General features: G+C 35.6%; 7 protein-coding genes across 19 annotated transcripts in view; 1 reads left to right on the forward strand and 6 right to left on the reverse strand.

Moving 5' to 3' along the window:
* Positions 1-24,376, forward strand: part of LOC135846646 (liprin-alpha-1-like) — a 132,818-nt gene that overhangs the window by 48,774 nt on the left and 59,668 nt on the right. For all 7 annotated transcript variants that reach the window (XM_065365861.1, XM_065365862.1, XM_065365858.1 and 4 more), the window contains 2 exons: positions 1,091-1,165; positions 1,273-1,374. In XM_065365861.1, coding sequence (XP_065221933.1) covers positions 1,091-1,165; positions 1,273-1,374 — 177 coding nt within the window. The remainder of the gene's footprint in view (positions 1-1,090; positions 1,166-1,272; positions 1,375-24,376) is intronic.
* LOC135846664 (solute carrier family 2, facilitated glucose transporter member 6-like) lies at positions 944-3,600 on the reverse strand. The gene is made up of 2 exons (XM_065365891.1): positions 3,225-3,600; positions 944-2,871 (listed from the first exon to the last, which is right to left on the reverse strand). Exons 1-2 carry the CDS (start codon positions 3,271-3,273, stop codon positions 1,559-1,561), a joined length of 1,362 nt encoding a protein of 453 aa, XP_065221963.1. The 5' UTR covers positions 3,274-3,600; the 3' UTR covers positions 944-1,558.
* Positions 4,598-6,591, reverse strand: LOC135846666 (facilitated trehalose transporter Tret1-like). Its single transcript, XM_065365894.1, has 2 exons — positions 6,060-6,591; positions 4,598-5,983 (listed from the first exon to the last, which is right to left on the reverse strand). The coding sequence occupies exons 1-2, from the start codon at positions 6,103-6,105 to the stop codon at positions 4,671-4,673; spliced, it is 1,359 nt and encodes a 452-aa protein (XP_065221966.1). The 5' UTR covers positions 6,106-6,591; the 3' UTR covers positions 4,598-4,670.
* Positions 7,410-12,322, reverse strand: LOC135846665 (facilitated trehalose transporter Tret1-like). Of its 2 annotated transcripts, XM_065365892.1 has the most exons (3): positions 12,190-12,322; positions 9,039-9,133; positions 7,410-8,956 (listed from the first exon to the last, which is right to left on the reverse strand). In XM_065365892.1, exons 2-3 carry the CDS (start codon positions 9,085-9,087, stop codon positions 7,644-7,646), a joined length of 1,362 nt encoding a protein of 453 aa, XP_065221964.1. In that variant the 5' UTR covers positions 9,088-9,133; positions 12,190-12,322; the 3' UTR covers positions 7,410-7,643. The 2 variants fall into 2 exon arrangements, with proteins under 2 accessions (XP_065221964.1, XP_065221965.1); XM_065365893.1 differs by lacking the exons at positions 7,410-8,956; positions 9,039-9,133 and adding an exon at positions 10,210-11,652 and having other exon boundaries at positions 12,190-12,315.
* LOC135846656 (facilitated trehalose transporter Tret1-like) lies at positions 11,839-14,710 on the reverse strand. The gene is made up of 2 exons (XM_065365881.1): positions 14,560-14,710; positions 11,839-14,277 (listed from the first exon to the last, which is right to left on the reverse strand). Exons 1-2 carry the CDS (start codon positions 14,612-14,614, stop codon positions 12,965-12,967), a joined length of 1,368 nt encoding a protein of 455 aa, XP_065221953.1. The 5' UTR covers positions 14,615-14,710; the 3' UTR covers positions 11,839-12,964.
* LOC135846663 (facilitated trehalose transporter Tret1-like) lies at positions 14,960-17,591 on the reverse strand. The gene is made up of 2 exons (XM_065365890.1): positions 16,967-17,591; positions 14,960-16,596 (listed from the first exon to the last, which is right to left on the reverse strand). The coding sequence occupies exons 1-2, from the start codon at positions 17,013-17,015 to the stop codon at positions 15,284-15,286; spliced, it is 1,362 nt and encodes a 453-aa protein (XP_065221962.1). The 5' UTR covers positions 17,016-17,591; the 3' UTR covers positions 14,960-15,283.
* Positions 18,118-24,376, reverse strand: part of LOC135846650 (facilitated trehalose transporter Tret1-like) — a 50,197-nt gene continuing 43,938 nt past the window's right edge. For 4 of the 6 annotated variants that reach the window (XM_065365875.1, XM_065365871.1, XM_065365876.1 and 1 more), the window contains exon 2: positions 22,598-24,367. In XM_065365875.1, coding sequence (XP_065221947.1) covers positions 23,055-24,367 — 1,313 coding nt within the window. In that variant the 3' untranslated portion in view covers positions 22,598-23,054. Of the gene's footprint in view, positions 19,705-22,597; positions 24,368-24,376 lie in introns of those variants that run through there. The other 2 variants (XM_065365872.1, XM_065365870.1) reach the window with 1 other exon arrangement.

The raw sequence follows: 24,376 nt of genomic DNA on the forward strand, positions 1-24,376 counted from the left end.
CACCCTGTACGATATCTTTGGAATGTGACTGAAAAAAACCTACTCCCCTCCTTCGTGTACACATTCACAGTTTGCCATCCTTTTCTGCGAGTACAAAAAGAAGTAATTTAATTGCGAAGTTGCGACGATGATGACGAAGACTACGTTATATATGTACTCGTACTCGTGTACTTCTACCTACCTTCCTGTCTACCTACGTACACGTATTTGATGTACATGTAGAGAGACTTTGTATGTAGTGAAGATAAGTGCTGGAAATATACTCTAGTCGAGTGGGATATTTCTCGAGTAATTAGTTTAAAACGAAATTGAGCGAGCTCCCGAGTCCTCAGCAGAACACAGTAGCGTGGTAATAATTGAACGTGCACCTGGTTTTTAAAATGATACCGACAGCGGCAGAGGCGTCTATGACTATGGCAAGTTTTCGATTATTGATTTTGTTAGGCGGCCGGCGACGACAAGATGATATGTCGATGAAAGATATAGAGGGATGGACCATGCGACCGCGAAGAAGGGAGATTCTTTTAATGCATTTTACACGGCTCGATAGTGTCATTTATTTTCGCATCTTTTGAATTTTTAATGACGTTGTTTTCTCAAGTATATGCGCGAATGGTAGAAGAAAGCTAACGTGTTATTTGGGTCAATGAAGGTGGAGTTTTATTTTTACTGTGCAACTTCCGGAATTGCCTCTTGAGACGATTTAAATTCCGTATTGTCCGCGTAGTAGGTACAGCTGAGGTTCAAAATTGCTTCGGGTATGCTAATGTGGCCGATTCGTATTTTTAGTTTTGAATTGGAGGGAAGGGGGAGGGTCTTTCCTGTGTCCCTTTTTGGATTTTTCTCGTATCTTCAATAATTTGATCTGAGTGAAGATCAAATTTTGTGCGTTGATTTGTGCATTTGAGCATAATTATAAAAATCCATCGAAATAAAATCAAAAACACATAAAAATATGCTATATTTATACAAAAAAAACTTTTTATTAAAATATAACAAAAAAATAATGTACTAAATAATAAAATAAAAAAATAATAACACACGTATCACGAAACTAACCCTGTGATTACTTTTTCTCTTTTTTTCTTAGGTTAGAGAAAGACTGAGAGAAGCATTAGAAAAGAATACGAATCTAGAATCCGAGCTAACCAAGACGAAAGAAGAGGTACGTATAAATATCGCGTTTGAAATCCAACCAACGTATCTATCGTACGCGAAGCACCGCTCGCGTTTCGATTTACTAAACAGCTAAACGTTCGTTTGTGTTTTCAGTTGGAAAATTTGAGATCAAGCGGATTAGAAAATGGAGACGATAAAGAAAATAATACTTCAAATGAAAAACACGCCAAAGAATCAGCACATATACAAGCCAAGGTAAAATCAACGTAGAAATAAAGCGTGGCTGGTGTTGGGTTTTGTAATTTTTTCGTTAGTTATTTCTTCTTTTTGCGTTGAAAAAAAAGGCTTGTTTTTGGAATTATTGCGCCGTTATTAGCATTTTTAATGAACGAAGCTTCGGTACAATTGTTTATGAAAAGTTCGAGTAGATAGTTTAAGATTATTTTTGCTTTTCGAGTATTTCTTGTATTTCCAGCAGTGATTTATTTCTAGTTTCGGGTAAAGCGAAATACACGAAGATTACCAGTGTCCAGCTGGACGCTGAGAATATCATAAAATTATAATGAATACCGTAATTTTTATAAATATTGAAGAATAATTTAGTCATAATGAAATTAGTGACGGCTAAACCAATCATACATAAGCAAGTAGCCAGGGCTCTGATACTTAAGGGGAATAATTCGCTTCGAATTAGGTATATGGCTGGATAAGCGAATACGTGAACTGCTGAGTAGAGTGTGATCGAGAAAAATATCACCCAAGGGAAATAGGGTATTTCAAAATAGTTGTTTTGCAAGTAATAGAGAAGAGCTGTGCAAGAATGTATGAAGGCTACGATGGAGAATGATATCAGAATGAGTGATCGACGATTAAAGTTATCAACCAAGAATGACGCCACTAACGTAACGATCAATTGAGTAGCGGCGAACAAAATGGTGAATTCGTTTGCTGACATGATCCCCGATGCAGGAAATATAGCTGAAGCGTAGGACATTATGGTCCAATACCCGGTCAAGCTGCTCAGTATGTAAATACTCATTATAATAATAGCGCTTTTGTAGTTGGCTGGCGAAGTAAGAACTTTGGAAAACGAAGCTTTCTTTGCCTGTTCAGTTTGTACGTTGAGGGTGATTTTTTCGAAATCGTTTTTCACATCGTTCGCATCTGTGACACCTTTGAGCCACATGAAGTTCTCCAGTGCTTGTTTTTGTTTACCTTTCATCAGTAGAAATTGGACTGGTTCTCGTAACCAAAACGATGCCAAAAAGAGTAACCCTTGGATGGAGAAATTCGTGATCGCAGTTGTTCGAAAAGAGAAATACGTTGCGATGATGTACTCTAGGAAAATACCGAAGTTGTACAAAGCTATGGCGAGTGTTCCAAAAACTCCTCTCATCGAAGGAGATAGATTTTCCCCCATGTAGACAGATCCGCTGCCAGTTTGGAAGCCAACAGCGACGCCGTAAAGAATTCTCATCGCGCATATCGTGTAAACCGATTTGGTGAAAATGATTATAGACCATACGGTGAAAAATATCAATCCGCTCATCGTAAGGATCGGTCTGCGGCCGATTTTATCCAATAATATGGCTGACAAAAGACCGCCCAACACTCGACCGAAGTTATCGACTGATGCTATCCACGAAAGCTCAGCCACTGATAGAAATAAAGCGGAATCGGATTTCTGCAAAGCGAGTAACGTAGGAGCTGTCCATCCCATTCCCATTCCAGCACAAAACTCGTTAAAGCCAACTGAAACGAAAAAGCAAACTCAACAATAGTACATATGAAAAGAATATTTCCAGGGCAAGTTTTGATTATACGATGAAAAATTTAATTTTTTTTCTTTTCTCAAGTCTTCTTTTAAAAAACTTGCACGAGATGAATGAAATTTTCCTACTCGAATCCGAACCGAGATACGAAAACTTTCGATAACGATAAAACGTCGCCAAGTTGCGGATTCTACGCAGATATACGTACATAGTTGTGTAGTATGATTGGGTAAATATGCTAAAATTGCGAAACGTATTAAGAAAAAAGTACTTTTTAGGAGGAGACGAGGAAAGGGCGAGTTTAATAAAATTATTTAAACTATCTAAGTTTACCTGTCATGATGGCCAAAGACTGGTGGAAAGTTTCTTTGAGCTGCACCATTGTCGAACTTCGCGAAAACTTTCGACGAACAATGTCTTCATTCGTTTATATTGTTACGTCTTGATATTCGCCAATTTGTTCGCTCGCATGATAAACCGTTCTTTTATAATTATTATACTAAAGTAATTGAACGTTATCCTTATCTTAATCACGCCTCGTTTGTAAAAAAAAATTATCAGGTGCCAGAACTAATGTTTGTTTTGTCATTCACTAGCATGCGCTCGAATGGTTGCTAAAAAATCTCGTACGTAGTTCGATTAGTGGGCATTGCGTGCCAAACTTACCTGCGTAAATATTTATTGAATTTGAGAAATCGACGCTTGAAAAAAAAAAGATTTTTTTGTACCTACGTGTGTGCTGTTTATTACTGTTTATGGAATATTATGGTTATGGATGAAAAAGAAAAATTGAAATGTTGTATCGCTGTCGCAACTAAATCATAAACTAATTTTCGAAACGAGCGTAATACTCTTGATAGTGCTACTGTTTTATAAAATGAGGTTTCAGATGGATTGCTTTTTCCTTCCGAGAATGTATAGGCAACTCGTCGAGTTATTTGTCGAATCAGCTGCAGTAAACGTGGAGTATTATTTTTCTGTTATTTATTGTTGCTGGGATAAGGATAGGTATGGTTTATTCTAGGGGCAAGGACGAGGGAGGGAGTTCTCGCGAGTATTACAGAAGTTGGTTTTATTTTTAGTTCACTCACTCGTATTTACCAAAAGGTGTACTTTTTTTCTTTTTCTGGGTTTGAAAAAATGGTTGGAAAATTGAATCAAGATATTTTATAAAATTTTGAATAATCTCAAAATACTTTAAAAGATCAATGAAATTTTCAAATTTTTAATTGTTATCAGTGTTTAGATTATTTTTTAGGAAACAGTGTTTATCTTATATATGGGCCCATTTAAGAAAGGAGAGAAAATGAGGAATGGGAGGAGGCGGGTCAAGTGCCTCAAAATTTTAAAAAACCGTTGAAAATCATCTAATTTGAAAAAATTATAATATTGTTTCGAGGCTCGAAATTCATTTTTCAGCAGAACTTTCAAAATTAATTTTGCAGTCAAAATGGTCAGATTTGCTATTTTAGGCAAGAAAATTATTAGAACTTCGAAAATACATAGTAGTTGTCTCAACATATTCAAGAGGTCGATTTATGATTCTGTGATAAAAGAGGCCATTTATTGGAGTCGAGCTTTCTTAATGCTCGAAATGTTATAAAAACAAAACTTTCCAGAACAAAAAAGCATGTCTATTTGACTCGCATGGTTTCAAAATCAAGCTACTTGAACAAAAATCGAACAAAATAAATGAATTAGGTAGGTAGATGTTGATATAAAATTTATTATTAATTTGAATACAATAAACCTACGAATTAAAAATGAAGTAACTCTAAATTAATTTTCTTTTTCTAAAAGCTCCTGGATCTCTATTAAAGACTTATTCCTGGTTTCTGGCAACATGCGATAAACAAATAAAACCAGAATTGCGCTAATTAGCGAAAATATCATAAAATTGAAATGAATACCATAATTCTGACTGACGAATAAAAATATCTTAGTCATCAAGAAACTCATAGCCGAATACCCGACGATAGCCACGCTACCTCCGATACCTTTAATGCTCAATGGAAACAATTCGCTTCGAATAAGAAACAAAGCCGGATACGCGAACGCAAAAATACTAAAATAAACTGTAATGCTGAGAAAAATCAGCCAAGGATACGAGGGTATTCGCACCATCGTATTATGTACAACGAATAGCAAGGCTGTGAAAGCGTGAGCGATCGAAATTACCGAAAAAGATATTAATATTATAGATCTCCTGTTGAATTTACCGATAACAAATGAAGTCGAAGCAACGACTAGAAATTGAACCACGCCGAGCAAAATAGTGAACTCATTCGGTGTGAGGATATCAGTCGATGAGAAAATCATCGAAGCGAATGACTGAACTGGATGGTAACCTGTCATTCCAGCCAATGAGTAAATAGTTAACATCATTAGCAGACTTTTGTAATTCGCCGGAGATGTGAGGATCTTGACGTAGGAGGATTTCTTGGAAATCTCGGCGTAGGCGTTTTGTTTGATTTTCTCGAACTCGTGACTTACCTCGTTCGGATCTCTGGCACCTTTTAACCAGATGAAGTTTTTCTCGGCTTGGTCGTATTTGCCTTTCATTAGCAGGTATTGTACCGGTTCGACCATCCAGAAGACCGACATAAAGGAGGCGAATTCGATGAAAAAGTTGACCAAAGCTGTTGTCTTGTACGATAAATATGTGGCTATGATTAGCTCGATCAATAAGCCTAGGAAGTATATGGATATGCTGACTGTACCGAATATCCCTCGAATGAAAGGAGAGCTATTTTCACCCAAATATACTGAATTCGTTCCGTCATTGATACCGCAAGCTACGCCGAACACGATACGTACCACGTAAATTATGAACACCGATTTCGTGAAGAGTATCGCCAGCCACATTAAGAAAAATGTCATCGCACATATCGACAGCAGAGATTTACGTCCTACTATATCTAGTAAAATGGCAGCTATCGTAGCTCCGAATATTTTACCAATATGTTCGAGCGATGCGATCCATGAGCATTGTTCAGTGGTCAAGGAAAAATCACCTTTGGCATCCTGTAAGGTTTTAAGCACCGGAGCCAACCAACCGTTTCCAACTGCTAAACCGAGCTCGTTCAAACCGACTGGAATTTTTTTTTTCGAGCAAAATCAATCACACGATGAATTTTTTTTCGAGAAAAATTGATTCGGATCGCTTACCTGTCATTACAGCTAGAGTTTGATGAAATGTTTCTCTGGTTTTCATTTTGACTATTTTGACGATGGTTTGTTCCGGACTCGATTCGCGAATTTCACGAAACTTGGACAAATTTTGCACTCTACTGACTGGCAATGTATCGTTTATTTGTTCAAGTTTATCATAGATTGTGATTAATTTGCCAGCAGCGTACTCGTATCAATTGTTTATTGTGAGTAATTAATTATGCAACTAATGAAGAATATATCTATGAGATGTGTGGTGTTTACTCTGGAGGTTATGTAACGGTCAATTTGGTAATTTTTTTGTAAGGAATTTTTTCCACTCGTGCTTCAGCTTCGTGCTATTTGAAATTATTTAAAATTTGTCTGGATGTGATTCACGTGGTATTTTTATTCGAATGTCGATTGATCATTACCTAAGTAGATCAGTTTTTAGTTTCATAGTTGAACTGAGCTGGTCGAAAATTAAGGCCAGGCTGAGAGTAACGTGGCAAAAATGTTTCCCTTCTGATTCAATCTTTTACCTCTCTCCAATTTTACTTGAAATTTGACTGTTCAAATTTTTTTGAATTGGACAAAGTGGAATCAAGAAAATCGATTTTTCGATTTTTGACAGGTTTTTAAAAATTTGAGGGTAATTATTTCTGGTGAAAAAAATAAAGATTTGATCAGAGTGACACGAAAAGCTTAAATTTGGTTTGTACCCGATTTTGACCTCCCCAATCGATTGATGGTGGTTTCAAACTATTCTGGAGCCTCCAGCAGATTTTCAAATTCTCTAGTTTTCGATGAAACGCTGTAAAGGGGGTGAAAATGAAATTCAGAACCTATATAAACTCTGATTTGTCATCTTACTCATCTTTATGAACCTTTCAATCGATTTTGGCTCATATTTTCAAAATAATTTTGTGCCTGTTCAAATTCAAAATTTTCTCCAGTGATTTTTTTTTTCAACTTGAAAGTTGAAAATTTTATGCCAATTTGATTTTACTGTGAGTTTTTTTCATAAGAAATGGGACAAATTTCAACTTTTAAAAATTCGCCAGGAAATGAATTTTAGCTCCTGAAATTTTCGCTGGTGATGTAATTTGTGGTCCTGTTCCTATTCTATATATTTTTTCAGATTCAAAAAGTTTTGTGCCTGTTGAGATATTTTTCTTGTAAATATTCGAAAAATTTAAAATTCTCAAAAAAAGATAATAATTTTTTTAGTGTGATTTGGGAGGAATTGAAGTCGAGGCGGAGAGCAAAATATTACCTGCTCAAAAACTTACGAATATCTTACTGCTAGGTAGTCCAAGAAACAATATTTTAGAGAGGAAGTACTGTTTTGGAAAAAATGATCACGCATATGACAAATTTTTTAATAGGAACTTCCAATTTTCAGTACCAACTACGACATATTTTATAAAATACTTATATCTAAGTTGTTTACATCCAACTCAAGTGATAAAACAATGGCAATATAATTATATCCTTACAATTATCTGATCTTTTTTTTAAAATTACTTCATCATTTTATTTATTTTGCTTATCACGGAGCTTAGGTGTCCCGTTCTTGATTTCGATTCGATAAATATAGGATTATTTCTGCTTCTCGAGTGCCTCTTGAATTTCGATCAAAGTTCTGTTTCTCGTTTCGGGTAAAGTGAAATAGACGAATGCTACCAGCATCCAGCTCGAGAGTGAAAATATGAGAAAATTGTAATGAATACCGTAATTCGAGTAAATATGTAGGAACATCTTGATCATGGCGAAGCTAGTTATCGATATGCCAATTCGACAAAAGCTGGTGCCTACAGCTCTGACGCTTAGAGGAAAGAGTTCGCTTCGAATCAAGAACAAAGCAGGGTAAACGAATTGGTAAACGATCGAGTAGAGGGTAACGGACAAGAAAATCAACCACGCTGCGACAGTGGATTCGAAAAGGTCGTGTTGCATGTAGTATAAAAATGCTGTACAAGAATTGATCAAACCAGCCAATGAAAACGATACTACGATGAACGACCGGCGATTCAGGTTATCGACGAAGAAAGACGATGAAATCGTCGTCACGATTTGAATGGCAGCGAATAATATGGTGAACGCGTTCGATGACATGATTTCAGAAGATGGGAAAATGATCGATCCGTATGCCATAATGGTTACGTACCCAGTCATACCTCCAAGGATGTAAATCATCACCAGAATCACGACACTTCTATAATTAGCTCTCGAAGTGATGATTTTTCTAATCGAAGCTTTCTTAGCTTTTTCCGCTTGTACGTGGAGCTTAATTTGCTCGAACTCATTTTTCACGTGATCAGGTTCGGTGACACCTTTGAGCCACATGAAGTTCTCCAGTGCCTTTTTCTCGTCACCTTTCATGAGTAGAAATGGCGCAGTTTCTCGTACCCAGTACGATGCCGAAAAGAATATGAATTGGATGAAGAAATTAATTATAGCTGTTGTACGAAAAGAGAAATATGTCGCTATGACCACTTCCATGAACATACCGATGTCGTATAGTGCCAAACTGATGGTACCGAAAAAACCTCGCACCCTTGGTGATAGATTTTCACCAATGTAAACCGAATTTGTGCCACTTTCGAGCCCTAGGGCGACGCCAAACAATACGCGGACAACACATATCATATAAACCGATTTAGTAAACATGAGTATGATCCACGTCAAACAAAACGTCAGCGCGCTACTTATCAATATTGGCTTTCTACCAACCATGTCCAAGAATATGGCTGCTAAAATGCATCCTACTATTCGACCGAACTGATCAATCGATGCGATCCAAGAGAATTCTGCAATTGTCATAGATGATGTGGAATCTGCGCTTTTGAGGGCGTTCAGTGTAGGTGATATCCATCCTGTTCCCATTCCGCTGCAGAATTCGTTGAAAAAGACTTGAAAAAAAAAATTCAAAAATGATTATAAGATATTTTAAGGTTTGAAATAGGGTAAAAAATGAATAAATATCAAAAATACCTGTGAGCATAGCCAGAGAATGATGGAAATTTTCGCGATATTTATCCATAATGTTGAACTTTAGGAACACGTTGGAATTTAGCAATGTCTTCGTTCTATGATTGCATCGTTTATGAGTGAAAATTTATGTATGGTGGTATATAATATTCTTATCAAAAGTACATAGTACTCGTATATCTCGCGTATCACTTACTCAGGTGATTGAAGAATAAAGATCTTTTTGTTTAATTTGTCAAGGACCGAGGTGCCCGATAGTCGTTTAATTTAAGTATTTGTCAAAAATTGGTTGGATCACCTATACTCACCTTTCCTAATCTTTTAATTTTTTTATTATTAATTTTTCCAATGGATCACGATGACCTTTTAGATTATCTAATCTACCTTTCAAGACGCACCTACCAATTTTTTTTAAAACATGCTGATTTTAAAATTAGCTTGTACCGTGCAATTTTTTGTTCCATTTTGAGTACCAAATCTAATGAAGATGGTCATCTTGATGAATTCCATAGCTCGATGAAAAAAAATGTTGAGTAACAGTGAACTCCAGGAAAATTATAGACGACTCAAGGTTTATTTAAAAATTGAGATTTTTCCCCTCAAAAATTAGTTTTTTTTCATTCTGTCCCTTCAAAAAAATTTTCGATAGATTTTTTTCGAAGTATGTAGACACTAGACACTCTTTTCCCGTTAGAGAGCAGGAAAAAAAGCATGAAGAATGAAAATTATTTTTGAAAAAATTGCTTCAAAAGGAGGCTAGTGGTAGGTACCTATATACTCGTATCATTGTATTCAGGAATTCCTAAAATCTTCACCTCATTGAAATGTGTCTTTTTTTTTGTCATGCACCGAATATTTTTGATGAAAAATCGCGTGATAAGTGTACGAAAAATTAGAACGAATGTTGAGAAACAATTCTAAAAGAGATAGATGTAACAAAATAATGAAAACTCCAATGATATTGCGATTTATTTACCTACGTAATTATTATTATATAGGTACATTAAATTGTCAAAAATCAAAAATGGCTTATGAACGTTCGTAATATGCAACAAAAAAAAACTTGCTCTTCAAAGACTTGAAATAAATCTGTCTACCCATGCTTACGTACACAGTTTTTTGTATATTTGCATTCGAACAAAATGGAATTTCACCAGATTTTTCCAATGCAGAAGTAAGTAATCGTAAATTGTCAGATTTCTTTGTTTGATGAAACTCGCCTTCTTTTGTAGTGATTCAGCTGATTGTCATTAGCCAAAACAAAGTTGCAGAATTTTGCAATCATTTCACAAAAGCCAACTTCTGTAATTCTATTTTGACCAAACTTTTTGAATCTCGATTAAAGATTTATTTCTAGTCTCAGGTAAGCAGAAATACACGAAAATAACCAATACCACGCTGATAATGGAAAAAATTACAAAATTAACGTAAATACCAAAAGCTGTGAGAATCGAGATGAACATTTTCGTAGTCAGCAGACAGAAAACACCAAAACTGATAATCGCCGAGCATCCTCCTACCGCCTTGATACTCAAAGGAAAAAGTTCGCTCCGGATTAGGAAAATGGCAGGATACGTGAAAACGAATGCGGCGACGAAAATACTCATACAAATGAAAATCAACCAAGAGAAATATGGCACTGGGTAGATTTTATCGTTGACGTAGTACAAAAGAGCTGAGCCGGCATGGGCTAGGGAAATGATCGAAAACGAAGTCATGATGATGGATCTTCTGTTGAATCGATCGATAACGAACGATGACACACAAACGAACAAAAACTGAGACATTCCCAGTAGAATAGTCAATTGTTGAGATGTGAAGACGTTTGTTTCGGAGAAAAACATGGAGGAGTAAGACATTACAGGAAAGTATCCGGCTGATGCAACCAAAGAATAGATGATGACGAGTAAACATAGACTTTTGTAGTTTGCAGGAGCTGTGAGAGTTTCCTTGAACGATGATTTTTTGGATCTTTCTTTCGCCACGTCTTCACTAATCTCTTCAAATTCGGTTTTCACTTCATTAGGATCGGTAACTCCTCTTGTCCACATTAGGTTTTCTAAAGCTTTGTCGCGGTTTCCTTTCATGAGCAAAAATTGTGCCGGTTCTTTTAACCAGAACGCTGATAAAAATGTCAAAAACGTTATAGCTGAATTTATCAAGGCTGTGGTCATGAACGAGAAATACGTAGCAATTATTAGTTCTACCGTTAGAGCGAATACGTTCGCTGTAATAGCAATTGTACCAAGTATGCTTCTCATACTTGGGGTACATGTTTCACCCAAGTAGACTGTATTTACACCCTCGAATAGACCACAAGAAAATCCGAATGTTATTCTAATTGCACAAAATACCAATGCTGATTTTGCGAATATTACAATGGGCCACTGAATGAAGAATACGAATGCGGTGAATGTTAATAAAAATTTGCGTCCGATTACGTCGACCAGTAGAGCTGACGTTAGTGCTCCGACGATTTTTCCGACGTGTTCGAGAGACGCTATCCAAGAACATTCTTCCAATGTTAAGATCACGTTGGTGTTGTATTTTTGCAATAATATTAAGGTGGGGGCGAGCCATCCTGCGCTAATTCCTAGACAAAGTTCGCTGAAGACCACTGAAAAGGTGGCAGTTTTGTTACTATTTTACTTCGGAAATTATCAGGTATAAATATTCGATTTTTAGAGCTTCTTCTCGTACCTTTTTAGTTAAACACCACATGATTTTTTAGTTTTTTTTGGGGAGTCTTTAAAAATGAGAGGTATTGGTGAGTTTAGAGTTTGAATAGAGTTGAAGTCTTCGATTTTAAATTATAGGCTAGGACTGTACTTTTATTGTCATTTTTCACATACTTATTTCACAATTTTTTCCATAGATTTTTTCAGTATGAATAATACCACTCTAATGTCATTCCTAGATCTTACAAATAGTGTCTATATCTAATAAAGGATGCCCAGAATGTAGAAAATTTAATTTTCTGGACATCAAAAAAATAATCACTCATTTTTTTTGATGTTTGAAGTGGTAAGCGTTCAAAATTTTGAATTAAGTACCTATTAAAAATTGTATACCAAAATTAGATAAATTCCTATCTACGTTTAGACTGCTGCACCATAAACTACCAATAAAGATTTTAGTATAATGTAAATATTACCTGCTAATACTGCCAATGTTTGATGGAAAGTTCCTTTCAACTTGAGCATTTTCGTATTTTAAAATAATTTTTTCGCTGCCTACTTACACATAGATAAATATTCTACTTGCTCAGTGCTCATGTAACATTATTATGCTCTGTCTGAAATATTCTATCACAGTACATGTTATTTCTGGCAAATATCTTATCTAAAATTTTTCGCGTTATCTACTTTTGCTTCCAAATGTACTTCTGATAAAGAGATCAAAACTACAAGGAATGAAATTTACTATGAAGTGATAGAGATTTGGACCAAAACAATTTACAAACTGCCGGTGAGTGCCGGTAGGTGGATTTAAAAGTAATGCTGAGAGAATAATACGATATAATAATCGAAAGAAATGTCAGCCTTGCTTAATATGTATGTTTATTAATTGCTTCTACAATATTTACTTGATAATGTTACAAAAGTTCTTCCTTAGAAAAAACTAATAGTTTTCAGCAAAATACACTGATTCTATTCAATCAAATTGTTTTTTCAATTTTTATTCTTACCTCAAATTTTCTGTGCTGTTTTTTTTTGTTTTTGTCTCCCCCCTCCCCCCAAGAAGATGAAATAAAAATGATGATACCTTAGCCTGATTGTAAAAGGTTAGTCTAGCTACTCAAGAACATCAAATATTGTCTTGAATGTTGTCTCTTTTACACTTTTTTTTAAAAACTTTTTTCGATCGAGTAATGAAATCACTTCTTTTCCCAAAACCATATCCATGCATTTGGTCTTATTGAATGATCTTTAATCCTCTTTCGCCCAAACCTTTTGTATTTCGATCAGAGACTTATTCCTAGTCTCAGGTAAGAAAAAGTACACGAAAATGACCAGCGCAGCGCTGATCACGGAGAAAATCACGAAATTCACGTAAATACCAAAAGCTGTGAGAATCGAAATGAACATTTTCGTAGTCAGCAGACTGAAAACACCAAAACTGATAATCGCCGAGCACCCTCCCACCGCCTTGATACTCAAAGGGAAAAGTTCGCTCCGGATTAAGAAAATGGCCGGATACATGAAGGCGAACACGCCGACAAAAATATTCATAGTGATAAAAATTAGCCAAGAGAAGTACGGAACTGGGTAGATTTTATCGTTGACGTAGTATAAAAGAGCTGAGCCAGCATGGGCTAGGGATATGATCGAAAATGAGATCATTATAATGGATCTTCTGTTGAATCGATCGATAACGAACGATGTAACGCAAACGACCAAAAATTGAGACATTCCCAGCAGAATAGTCAGTTCTTTCGATGTGAAGACGTTTGTTTCGGAGAAAAACATGGCAGAATAGGACATTACAGGAAAGTATCCGGCGGATGCCACTAAACCATAGATGATGACGAGTAAACATACACTTTTGTAATTTGCAGGAGCTGTGAGAGTTTCCTTTAGAGATGATTTTTTGGATCTTTCTTTCGCCACGTCCTGACTAATTTCTTCGAATTCGGTTTTCACGTCATTAGGATCGGTTACTCCTCGTAACCACATAAGGTTTTCCAATGCTTTGTCGTGGTTTCCCTTCATGAGCAAAAATTGAGCCGGTTCTTTTAACCAGAACGCAGATAAAAATGCCAAAAACGTTATTGCTGAATTTATCACGGCTGTGGTCGTGAACGAGAAATAGGTTGCGATTATTAGTTCTATCATTACTGCGAAGTAATCCGCTGTAATAGCAATTGTACCGAGTATACTTCTCATCTTCGGAGTGCAAGTTTCACCCAAGTAGACTGTATTCGCGCCCTCGAACAGGCCCCATGAAAATCCGAATATTATTCTGATTGCGCATAATGCCAATGCTGATTTCGCGAATATTACAATGGGCCACTGAATGAAGAATACGAATGCGGTGAATGTTAATAAAAATTTACGTCCGACTACGTCGACCAATAGAGCTGACGTTAATGCTCCGAAGATTTTACCGAAGTGTTCGATAGACGCTATCCAAGAACATTCTTCTAATGTCAAGATCACGTGGGTGTTGTACTTTTGCAATAGGATTAAGGTGGGTGCCAGCCATCCTATGCCAATTCCAAGACAAAGTTCGCTGAAGACCACTGAAATTGCGATAATTTTGGTATTATTTTACTACTGAAATTATCAGGTATGATTATTCGATTTTTTGAATTTTTTCTTCTACTTTTTTTTTTGTAATACATAAAATTAATAAATTTTTTTTGAAAAGTACTTTTGAGTAAGTATTGATAGTTTTTGGGAGTTGAAATAGAATATTTTTTCGATGTGCCAAAGTGTTAGGGTGTTCGAAATTTTTAAATAGTTGATAAAATTGTAAGTATACCAAGGTTTAATTAAATTTAAATTTGAGTAATGTAAATTACCTGCCAATACTGCCAATGTTTGATGAAAAGTGCCATTCAACTTGAACATTTTCATCTTTTTCACTATTTTTTCGCTGCTCACTTCACATAACTATCTAATTCACCTGTTCATGTGATAATAAGTTACATTTTATGCTCTGCTTGAAAAATTTTACTTTGGGAGGTATTATTTTTGGCAAATATCTTATCTAACATTTTTCTCGTATTTGACTTGTGTTCTCAAGTAGGTACTTCTGATAAAGAGATCAAACCCACAAAGAATCAAATATCATGAAGTGATCGAGATTTGGGCTGAAAATTTTTTCAAACTGCGTATTTAGGGCGGATTATTGCATCACGAATAATTGTACTCCCTCCCCCTAAGGGATCAATGTACATAATAAAATAATTGAAAGAGATATCAGCGTTGTTTAGTAAGTTTATTTGATATAGCTTCGAAATCTATACAATATTTACTTATTAATGTTATTAAATTCATTAATAGACTACATACGTATGTAAAGGCATTAAATACACCCTAATCGACTTTTCAATCATTCACTAACAATGCACCAGCAGAGTAGATATCTTATTTTTTATTTCAAAATTTTTCTTACGCGGATACTTGAACATGATGCAAAAGAATCGGTTGAGAAGTTTGAAATTCTGGAAAAACTCCTTGAAAAAAATCCAATCATGAATGCTTTAGATTTTGACAAAACTAAAGTATAGGCGCATACGAGTATTAATCCTCTTTAGCCCAAACTTTTTGTATCTCGATTAAAGATTTATTCCTAGTCTCAGGTAAGAAGAAATACACAAAAATAACTAGAGTGGCGCTGATAATGGAAAAAATGGCGAAATTGACGTAAATACCAAACGCTGTGAGTATAGAAATGAACATTTTCGTAGTCAGCAGACTAAAAACTCCAAAACTGATGATCGCTAAGCATCCTCCTACAGCCTTGATACTTAATGGGAAGAGTTCACTCCGAATTAAGAAAATGGCAGGGTACACGAAAGCAAATACACCGACGAAAATATTCGTACTGATGAAAATCAGCCACGAAAAATAGGGTACTGGACAGATATTGTCGTTGATATAGTACAGAAGAGCGGAACAACCATGAGCTAGAGAAATAATGGAAAATGAGATCATTATAATGGATCTTCTGTTGAATCGATCGATTACAAACGATGTGCCACATACGACCAAAAATTGAGACATTCCCAATAGAATAGTCAGCTGTTTGGAAGTGAAGACGTTTGTTTCTGAGAAAAACATGGCGGAGAAGGACATTACAGGGAAGTATCCGGAGGATGCAACCAAAGCGTAGATGATGACGAGTAAACATACGCTTTTGTAGTTTGCAGGAGCTGTGAGAGTCTGCTTGAGAGATGATTTCTTGGATCTTTCTTTGGCCACGTCTTGACTAATTTCGTCGAACTCTGTTTTTACTTCGAGAGGATCAGAGACACCTCTTAACCACATAAGTGTTTCCAAAGCTTTGGTATGGTTTCCTTTCATGAGCAGGAATTGCGCCGGTTCTTTCAGCCAGAAGGCCGATATGAGTGCCAAAAATGAAATCGAGGCGTTTATCATGGCTGTGGTCGTAAACGAGAAATACGTAGCGATTGCTAATTCTATCATTACTGCCAAGTAGTGCGCCGAAATGGCAATAGTACCGAGCATACCTCTCATCTGTGGGGTGCAATTTTCACCCAAGTAGACTGTATTCGTACCGTCGAAAAAGCCCCAACAAAATCCGAATACTATTCTGATCGCGTACAAGATTAAAGCTGATTTCGCGAATATTATAATTGGCCATTGAATGAAAAATACGAATGCGGTGAATGTTAGTATCGATTTGCGTCCAATTACGTCGATCAGCAAGCCTGATGTTATTGCTCCGAAAATTTTACCGAAGTGTTCGAGAGATGCTATCCAAGAACATTCTTCTAAGGTCAGGATTACGTGGGTGTTGTATTTTTGCAGCAGGATTAAGGTTGGTGCGAGCCATCCTATGCCCATTCCAAGACAAAATTCGCTGAAGACCACTGAAATGATTATCATAAAGTTATAGTTATATGGCATGAAAGTTTAGTTTCAAGATTGACCTTTGAGTTCTTTTCTTGTTTTTTATTGGGTAGTTATAGGATTTTTTGAAAAATGGGTGTTTAAAAATTCTTTATTTTTTGTTTGCAATTTTTCAAAAAAATAATTTTTATAAAATTAAAATAGAATTAATATCTTTATGATTGATTCAAAGGCCATTGCTTCTCGCTTTGAATTTTTTGGTTCGTAGTGCAATTTTTTTATGCCTCAAAATTATATCTTATGTTTTGCATTTTGAGCCAATTAAATGGTTCAACTTATATGAACACCACAAACTACATATTATAAATCCATTTTAAAAATATAAATTACCTGTCAATACCGCCAATGTTTGATGAAAAGCTTCATTAAACTTGAGCATTTTCTTTCTTTTTTTTCTGCTTACATGCACATGTGTCTTATTTTAAACGTGTTTATGTAATTAGTAACATCAATCTGCTTGGAAAGTTTTGGTAATGTCTAGGTAGGTGTACTTATGTGCGTAGTTATAGTACATATTTTTGGCAGGTATCTTATCTGAAATTCAACACATTTTCCACTTCTAACAAGTACTTTTGATAAAGAGATTAACATTACCAGGAATAAAATATGTATTATAAAGTGATTGAAATTTTGCCTAACCAATTTTTCAAACCATTCGTCTTGTGATGTTTTATTGTTGTAAGTACATACATATTTTAAGACCTTATTTGCTCAATTTTTTTTTGTTTTTTTTTTGAAAATAAGAAATTTTTAGTTTTTTAAAAACTAAACATTTTTTGTTCAACGATACCACTTTTTTTTCTGATGGGAAAAATAAACGATAAGGGATTATTCTCTCACTTGAGGTAACAACTTCAAGGGTGGGACGTACTAAATTTTAACTTAGCAAAATAAGATACACCCCACTTGATAGGTACATTGCATAAAATATTATTGTTGAATTTTTTTTTTTTTTTAAATTGGAAATTTCAGTTCAATTTTGCGAACATTGAAAAAATGTTGTTCAATTTCTATGAATGTAGGTAGGCTTACCTATTGCATTTTTTAAAAATTGAAAAATAAATCTTTTTTCAAAATTGGTAAATTTATTTAAAATCAAAAAGTGTTTTAGATTTTTTAAAAAATTGAAAAAAATATTTGTTGAGAACGTAAAATGATGTCAGAATTTCGTCCCTCTTCTCTCTGCTCTCTATACCTCTGTAAAATTTCCATTTCACGAGCAAGGAAGCGATTTGGTGAGAATTTACAAAAATTTCAGAACGAATGTTGACTTAATTTCAACTGTCTTGAACTTCTAGAATGTTCCTCAATCCTCATCACTTTTTTTTTTATCATGAAAAAAATTATAATCCTCAGTTTAATCATCTCTTGAATTATTAAGTAATTGATATGATAGCGTAGCAATGCCACATTGTTGAAAGCTCAATAGTCAATACTCTTGAAGTACCTACATGATAAATTTCAATGAGAATACACATAAATAAACAAGAAAAAAAAAATCACACATTTATTTTCGAGATTCGCGTGAGCATCGATTAAACATAAATATATTCAATACATTGCGAAGTATTGGTTGTTGAGATAATTTTCGCTTATTCGATTAATATTCTCAATAAGCTGATCGGATTTTATGTTTATTCGACGAATTGAGTAAGAAAATCACAGGGACGCTGAGTGGTGCTGGATCATTGTTGCTTTGAGGAATAGGTGATGACGATAAAGATAACGACGACAATCAGCTGATCAGTTTGGTCACTTCTTCCGCTCTAGATCTTCTTGTATTTCTACCAAGGATTTGTTTCGCGTCTCGGGCAATACCCAGTACACATATAAGACTAGTAACAAACTAATGGCGGAAAATATGAGGAAATTCAAATAAAATCCGTAGAATTGGTAAATATACAAGAACATCTTGGTGGTGAGGAAGCTCAGTGCAGCGTATCCGACAACCGAGATGCATCCACCTATGGCCTTAATACTGAGAGGGAAAAGTTCGCTACGTATTAAGAAAATGGCCGGATACACGAACGCGTGCAGACCGACGAATAACGAGACGCCGATGAAGATCAGCCAAGGAAAGTATGGCACCGGAACGATATTATGGTGGACGTAGTAGATCAAAGCTGTGCCAGCATGGACTAAGGCGATGCAGGAGAATGAGACCATGATGATCGTACGTCTGGGGAATCGGTCCACGATGATCGAAGTAGACGATATGATGACGAATTGAAAGACTCCGATTAGAATTGTGAGCTCGTCTGCTGTCAGCATATTGGTTTCGGTGAAGAATAACGAGGCGAACGAAATAATAGGATAGTATCCGGTAGATGCGGCCAGTGCGTAGATGACGAACATTATAGTAACGCTTTTGTAATTAGCCCTAGAAGTGAGTACCGTTCTGATAGACGATTTCTTCGTGTTTTCACTATGCACATTTTGCGTTATCTTCTCGAATTCACTCTTCACCTGGCTCACGTCCGTGACGCCTCGCAACCACAGGAAATTCTTCTCAGCTTTTTGGTACTTTCCTCTCATTATCAAATACTGTACCGGTTCCTTCATCCAAAATACCGATAAAACGCATAAGAAAGTTATAGCTGTATTGACAGCTGCTGTTGTCCGATACGATGCGTATGTGCCCAAAGCGATCTCAGCCATTAATCCGAGGAAATTCAAAGAAATAGCCACCGCTCCGAAAATACCCCTTATAAGTGGCGAACTATTCTCCCCCAAATAAACGGAATTCGTGCCGTCGTTTATACCGAATGCTACTCCAAACGCTATTCGAGCTATGTACAATACCATAGCCGAATTTCCAAACAGAATCAACACCCATTGAAGGAAAAACAACAAAGCGCAGTACATCAGTAAGTTCTTGCGGCCGGTGATGTCGAGGAATATGGCGGCCAAAATGGCGCCGAATATTTTGCCAAAATGGTCCAAGGAGGCTATCCACGAGCATTCTTCCATCGTCAAGACCAAGTTTCCCACCGCCGATGTTCTGAGTAATTTCAACGTTGGCGCTATCCAACCGCTTCCGAGACCTAAACTTAGCTCGTTCAACAAAACTGAAATCATAAGCGAGAAATATTATCAGAAGGGTGTTTGTATTTGGGTGCTGAGAAGCGCGAAAACTGCGTCGTGCAATTAGCAGTCTCGAGTGAGTGGTGTGTTTTGAGTGATTCGAGTGTTAGTTGATGATCAAGATGAGTGTTTGGAAATGAATTACATGATGAGTTGATAATTATGATTATGTGAGGATTTGTTACTGTTTTAATGACGTAATTAGGTGTGAAACACTTGATTCTTGCATCATTTTATTGCTCTGAGATTAGAGTTTTCGTAGAATATTATGTGAATTGATGATTTTTAATTTTAGCGGTGATGTCTTACGATGGGGATTTGAGTATTCTGGGGATATTTAAGTTGAGTGACAGGGCCAATCGAAAATTATATTTTACAATAAAGAAAACATCTAAATTTTATTCCTATATATTTTTAGCAAATTTTCAAAAATTTCGATTTGTTTCATTTCCCACGATGAAATAAAATTGTGATCAAATCAAGTTGAGAAGTACAAGTAATTTGAAATTTAAATTCATGTTCCATTTTCAACCCTCAAAATCAATTAGTGATAATTTTGAGTCGTTCTGAAACCATTGGCAGATTTTTAGATGGTCCAGTTTTCAAAAATTCTTCTCCTAAAAATGTAAATCAGGGGCCTTTTTTCAAAATTGAATCAATGCTGGATATATTTTCATGGCATTTTAATATCCTCTAAAAACCGCCATCAATCAAACAGATAAAGGTTAAAATAAAGATGTGAAGTAAATTTCGGTTTTCTACCAAGATTTGCTAAATTTGAACTTTCAAAAATTCAAAAAATGGAATTCAGAGTCTGAAATTTTTCTTGATAATGTATTTTTCATTTTTCATTCTTTTTTCTCTCATTTTTTGATTTGAAGTTTTTTTTTTGTACAAATTTTGATGTACTTACTACTTTGTAAGGAGACCACTTGAAATTTACTACTCCAAACCCCTTCCACCATTGAAGTCTACATATTTTCAGATTTCATTAAATTTTTCAATTTTTATTTTATTTTATTTTATTTTTTTGAGAAATGGAGGATGGTGCCTTCCTTTTGGAAGGCCTCATTTTCAAAAACGAATCCCAAATTTAAACCTTCATTAGCAGTTCAACTTTATTCAACTCATACAAACTTTGGAAATTTTCATTCGACGACGAGCTGAAGCCACTAATGTTCACTCTGTAATTCTATGCCGAATTTTCTTTCTCTTAACCCTCCTGAATCTCGATAAAGGGTTTTATTTCTGGTCTCAGGTACATAGAAGGAAACGCATGAAAGCCACAAGTATGGCGGATAAAATCACGAAATTCACGTAAATACCTAAAGATGTAAAGATACACGAACCTTTTACCCATAGCGGTTAGAAAACGGAAAACGTCGAAATTAATGATTGACAAGCATCCTCCTACATCTTCAATTCGGACGAAAGCATTTCTACCGATGCAGGTAGCTATACTGATGAAAAATATTTTTTAGTTGTGGTGAACTGTAAAAAAATCAAAGCCAGTGATCGCCAACATCATAAGCAGTTTATTCGGAGGATGTCAGAATTTATTGATTTAAGGTACGAAATACGAATTCCATATCTGTTAAGAATTTCATCTGCGGGCTGCAAAAGCACTTTCCCATAGCGTTGTTCCGGCATTTTGTTATAAATCTAGATGCAAACCAGGCCACTATCAATGCCCATAGGTACATAATTAGTCGAATAATACTGTAAAAAAATAAGCAATTTATCGTTTGTTTAGGACTTCTCAACTCTCAACTCTACAAAATTATCTCCATAAATAAAGCTTCCCCTTATTATAGGGGAAAAAATACAAGGGACAGTAGAGCTCATTAGTTTTTATACTCGCTATTAAAAAATGTAGTATATTTCAATACCTGTTAACACAGCCAGTGTTTGATGAAACGCTTCATTAAATTTGAACATTTTCGCAAATTATTCCTCCTCGTTTTGCGTTTGTATAAGTGTATACTGTTCTAATATTGTTAGCCCGCTCGCAATAATACATTTACAACCCCCATTCCCCTCCTCCCTTTTGACGTGCTTTTCTTATCTTTCGCTATGTTGTGTACTGCCTGCTGCCTAGTGCTCTGCCACTTGACTAAAGTGTTCGTAATAGGACGTAGGGGAAACACGTGAAACGAGGATGGACGCGAGAGAAAAGAATGGGGTAACTTTCGAGCTTCTAAGCTCTTCGTGTTTTTCGTTGTCTTATACGAGATGAATTTTTAGCCAAGCATCTTCAGAAAATCAAGTTTTCGAAAATTATACGAAAAATTAATATATTCTTTGCTTTTGTTGAAATTATTTTCACAAGCATGCTGAGTGGTGCTGAAAGGGTGGAAAGATAACAAAGAAGCGATGTGTTTTTGGTCTTATTGGTGGAAATTTTTGTCTCGAATGGATGTTCAAGTAGGACTGTAGTATGGACTGAGATTGTTGTTGTTGGTATATTTATAGCTGGAGTTTTAGGGTTTGAGGGTTTGAGAATGGGTAATTAGTAAAATAAGGTGATTTGCAATTGCGACGAAGTGAAATAAAAAGCATACAAAATTCCAAAAAAATTGAGAAAAAAAGTAGGTATTTAGTTTCAGTTTTTATTTTATGGTGTGGTTCAAATGCATGATTCCAAAGAAATTCATTCTCTTTTTTGTGTAGAACCCTTGATTCTTTTTAATCGATTTGAAAAATTTTTAATTTTGTTTCACTATCAATTTAAACCGACTTCTCCCGATTTCAATACTCAGAATTGTCTCAAAAATAAAGTCTCTGCATAGAATGAAAGAAATCACTTTTATCAATTGGAAAAGTTTACGCTTCACAATTTTAAGCTTGATATTCGAAAAGAAAAAAAACATGCATTGGTCACAAATCAAATATTTAATTAGAAAAATAATCATCAACAAGGTATGCAACAAAACATTAAAAATACAAAATGTCACTTATCGAATAATTAACATTAAAACAAAAAAAAAAAAAAAAGAAGCTCATCTATTGAATAAAAGAAAAAAATGGCTATTGAGAAAAAAAACTTTAAAAAATATTTTTTTTTTAAATTTTAAAAAGTTGAATTAAGTATTCAACTAAATAATCAAGTGCACTGGAATATTTTACTGAATTTCAAAAACGAACCGTTTTTTTCATTAGAAAATATGTGGAAACTAAAAAAAAAATTGGAAAATAATTCAGAGAAAGAAAAATTATGAAAAAATTGTTCAATACTTGGAAAATGAAACTTAGATATGATTTTTGTTAAATTTTAAACAATCTCCTTTTTCAACTTGACGAAATTCCAACTTGTTAAACAGAAAAATCGCTTAGTCTAATTTTCTTTCTCCAAAATCTCCTGTATTTCAATCAAAGACTTATTCCTAGTCTCAGGTACGAGGAAATAGATGAAAAACGCCAGAGTCAAACTAATACAAGAAAACATAATGAAATTTACATGGATACCAAAGTTGACAGACACATATAGGAAAATCTTAGTCATCAAAAAGCTCATCAAGGAATACCCTACGACAGCGATGCAACCACCAACTGCTTTGACACTCAGAGGAAATAATTCGCTACGAATAAGGAACACCGCAGGATACACGAAGGCATAAATCATGGCATACACAGTGATGGAAACGAACGTAAGCCATGGAAAATACGGTATCTGAGTTAAATTATCCTGCACGTAATACAAAATGGCAGTGAACGCGTGCACGATGCAGATCATCGTGTAACCGACCAACATAATCGATCTACGATTAAATTTATCAATAACGAAAGATGTGACCATTCCGACTACGAATTGGCAAATTCCGAACAATATGATCAACTGGTTTTGGGTGAGAATTTCTGTCGAAGAAAATGTAACCGAAGCGAACGACATAATCGGGTAGTATCCGGTCGATCCGGACATAACGTAGACGGCGAACATGATCAATACACTTTTGTAATTGGCCGGAGAGGTGAAAATCTTCATGTAAGACGATTTCTTGGTTATTTCGGCGTTGGCATTTTGTTGAATTTTCTCGAATTCGTGCTGTACCTCGGATATATCTCTGACTCCTTTTAGCCACAAGAAGTTTTTCTTGGCTCGTTCGGATTTGCCTTTCATGAGTAAAAATTGAGCTGGTTCGACCATCCAGAAAGTACACAGGAATGTGGAAAACATTATGACCGAGTTTATGATGGCGGTGGTCGTAACGGAAAAATAACCAGCAACCGCCAATTCCAACAGCAACCCGAAATAGTACAACGAGATCGTCACCGAACCGAATACCCCGCGTACAATCGGCGAGCTGTTTTCACCCAGGTACACGCTATTTGTACCATCGTTGACTCCGTAAGCGAGTCCAAACAGTATACGACTCAGGTATATGATCAGCACAGATTTACTGCACAAAATACCACACCACATGGCAGCAAACGACAGAGCGCTGAAAGTTAGTAGCTTTTTACGGCCGATTATGTCGAGTAAAAAGGCTGTTAGCAGAGCTCCGAATATTTTACCGATATGCTCGAGGGATGCGATCCACGAAGCTTCTTCCATCGTCAACGACTTCTCAGCTCCGCTGTTTTGTAAAATGCTCAATGTCGGTGGAATCCAGCCGTTGCCGACGCCCAGGGCGAATTCGTTCAAACAGACTGAAATTA

Source organism: Planococcus citri, chromosome 5 (assembly GCF_950023065.1).
Source record: "Planococcus citri chromosome 5, ihPlaCitr1.1, whole genome shotgun sequence".
NCBI classification, from domain to species: Eukaryota; Metazoa; Arthropoda; class Insecta; order Hemiptera; family Pseudococcidae; genus Planococcus; species Planococcus citri.

Bases quoted from the DNA above. Each gene is read 5' to 3' on its own strand.
- LOC135846665 (XM_065365892.1), bottom strand. From the start codon at position 9,087: ATGGATAAATATCGCGAAAATTTCCATCATTCTCTGGCTATGCTCACA. The intron at 8,957-9,038 runs GTATTTTTGATA...TTTTTTTTCAAG, and splicing joins TTCTCTGGCTATGCTCACAG to TCTTTTTCAACGAATTCTGC.
- LOC135846663 (XM_065365890.1), bottom strand. From the start codon at position 17,015: ATGCTCAAGTTTAATGAAGCTTTTCATCAAACATTGGCGGTATTGACA. The intron at 16,597-16,966 runs GTAATTTATATT...TAATCATTTCAG, and splicing joins AACATTGGCGGTATTGACAG to TGGTCTTCAGCGAATTTTGT.
- LOC135846656 (XM_065365881.1), bottom strand. From the start codon at position 14,614: ATGAAAATGTTCAAGTTGAATGGCACTTTTCATCAAACATTGGCAGTA. The intron at 14,278-14,559 runs GTAATTTACATT...TCGCAATTTCAG, and splicing joins AACATTGGCAGTATTGGCAG to TGGTCTTCAGCGAACTTTGT.
- LOC135846664 (XM_065365891.1), bottom strand. From the start codon at position 3,273: ATGGTGCAGCTCAAAGAAACTTTCCACCAGTCTTTGGCCATCATGACA. The intron at 2,872-3,224 runs GTAAACTTAGAT...TTTTCGTTTCAG, and splicing joins GTCTTTGGCCATCATGACAG to TTGGCTTTAACGAGTTTTGT.
- LOC135846666 (XM_065365894.1), bottom strand. From the start codon at position 6,105: ATGAAAACCAGAGAAACATTTCATCAAACTCTAGCTGTAATGACAG. The intron at 5,984-6,059 runs GTAAGCGATCCG...AAAAAATTCCAG, and splicing joins AACTCTAGCTGTAATGACAG to TCGGTTTGAACGAGCTCGGT.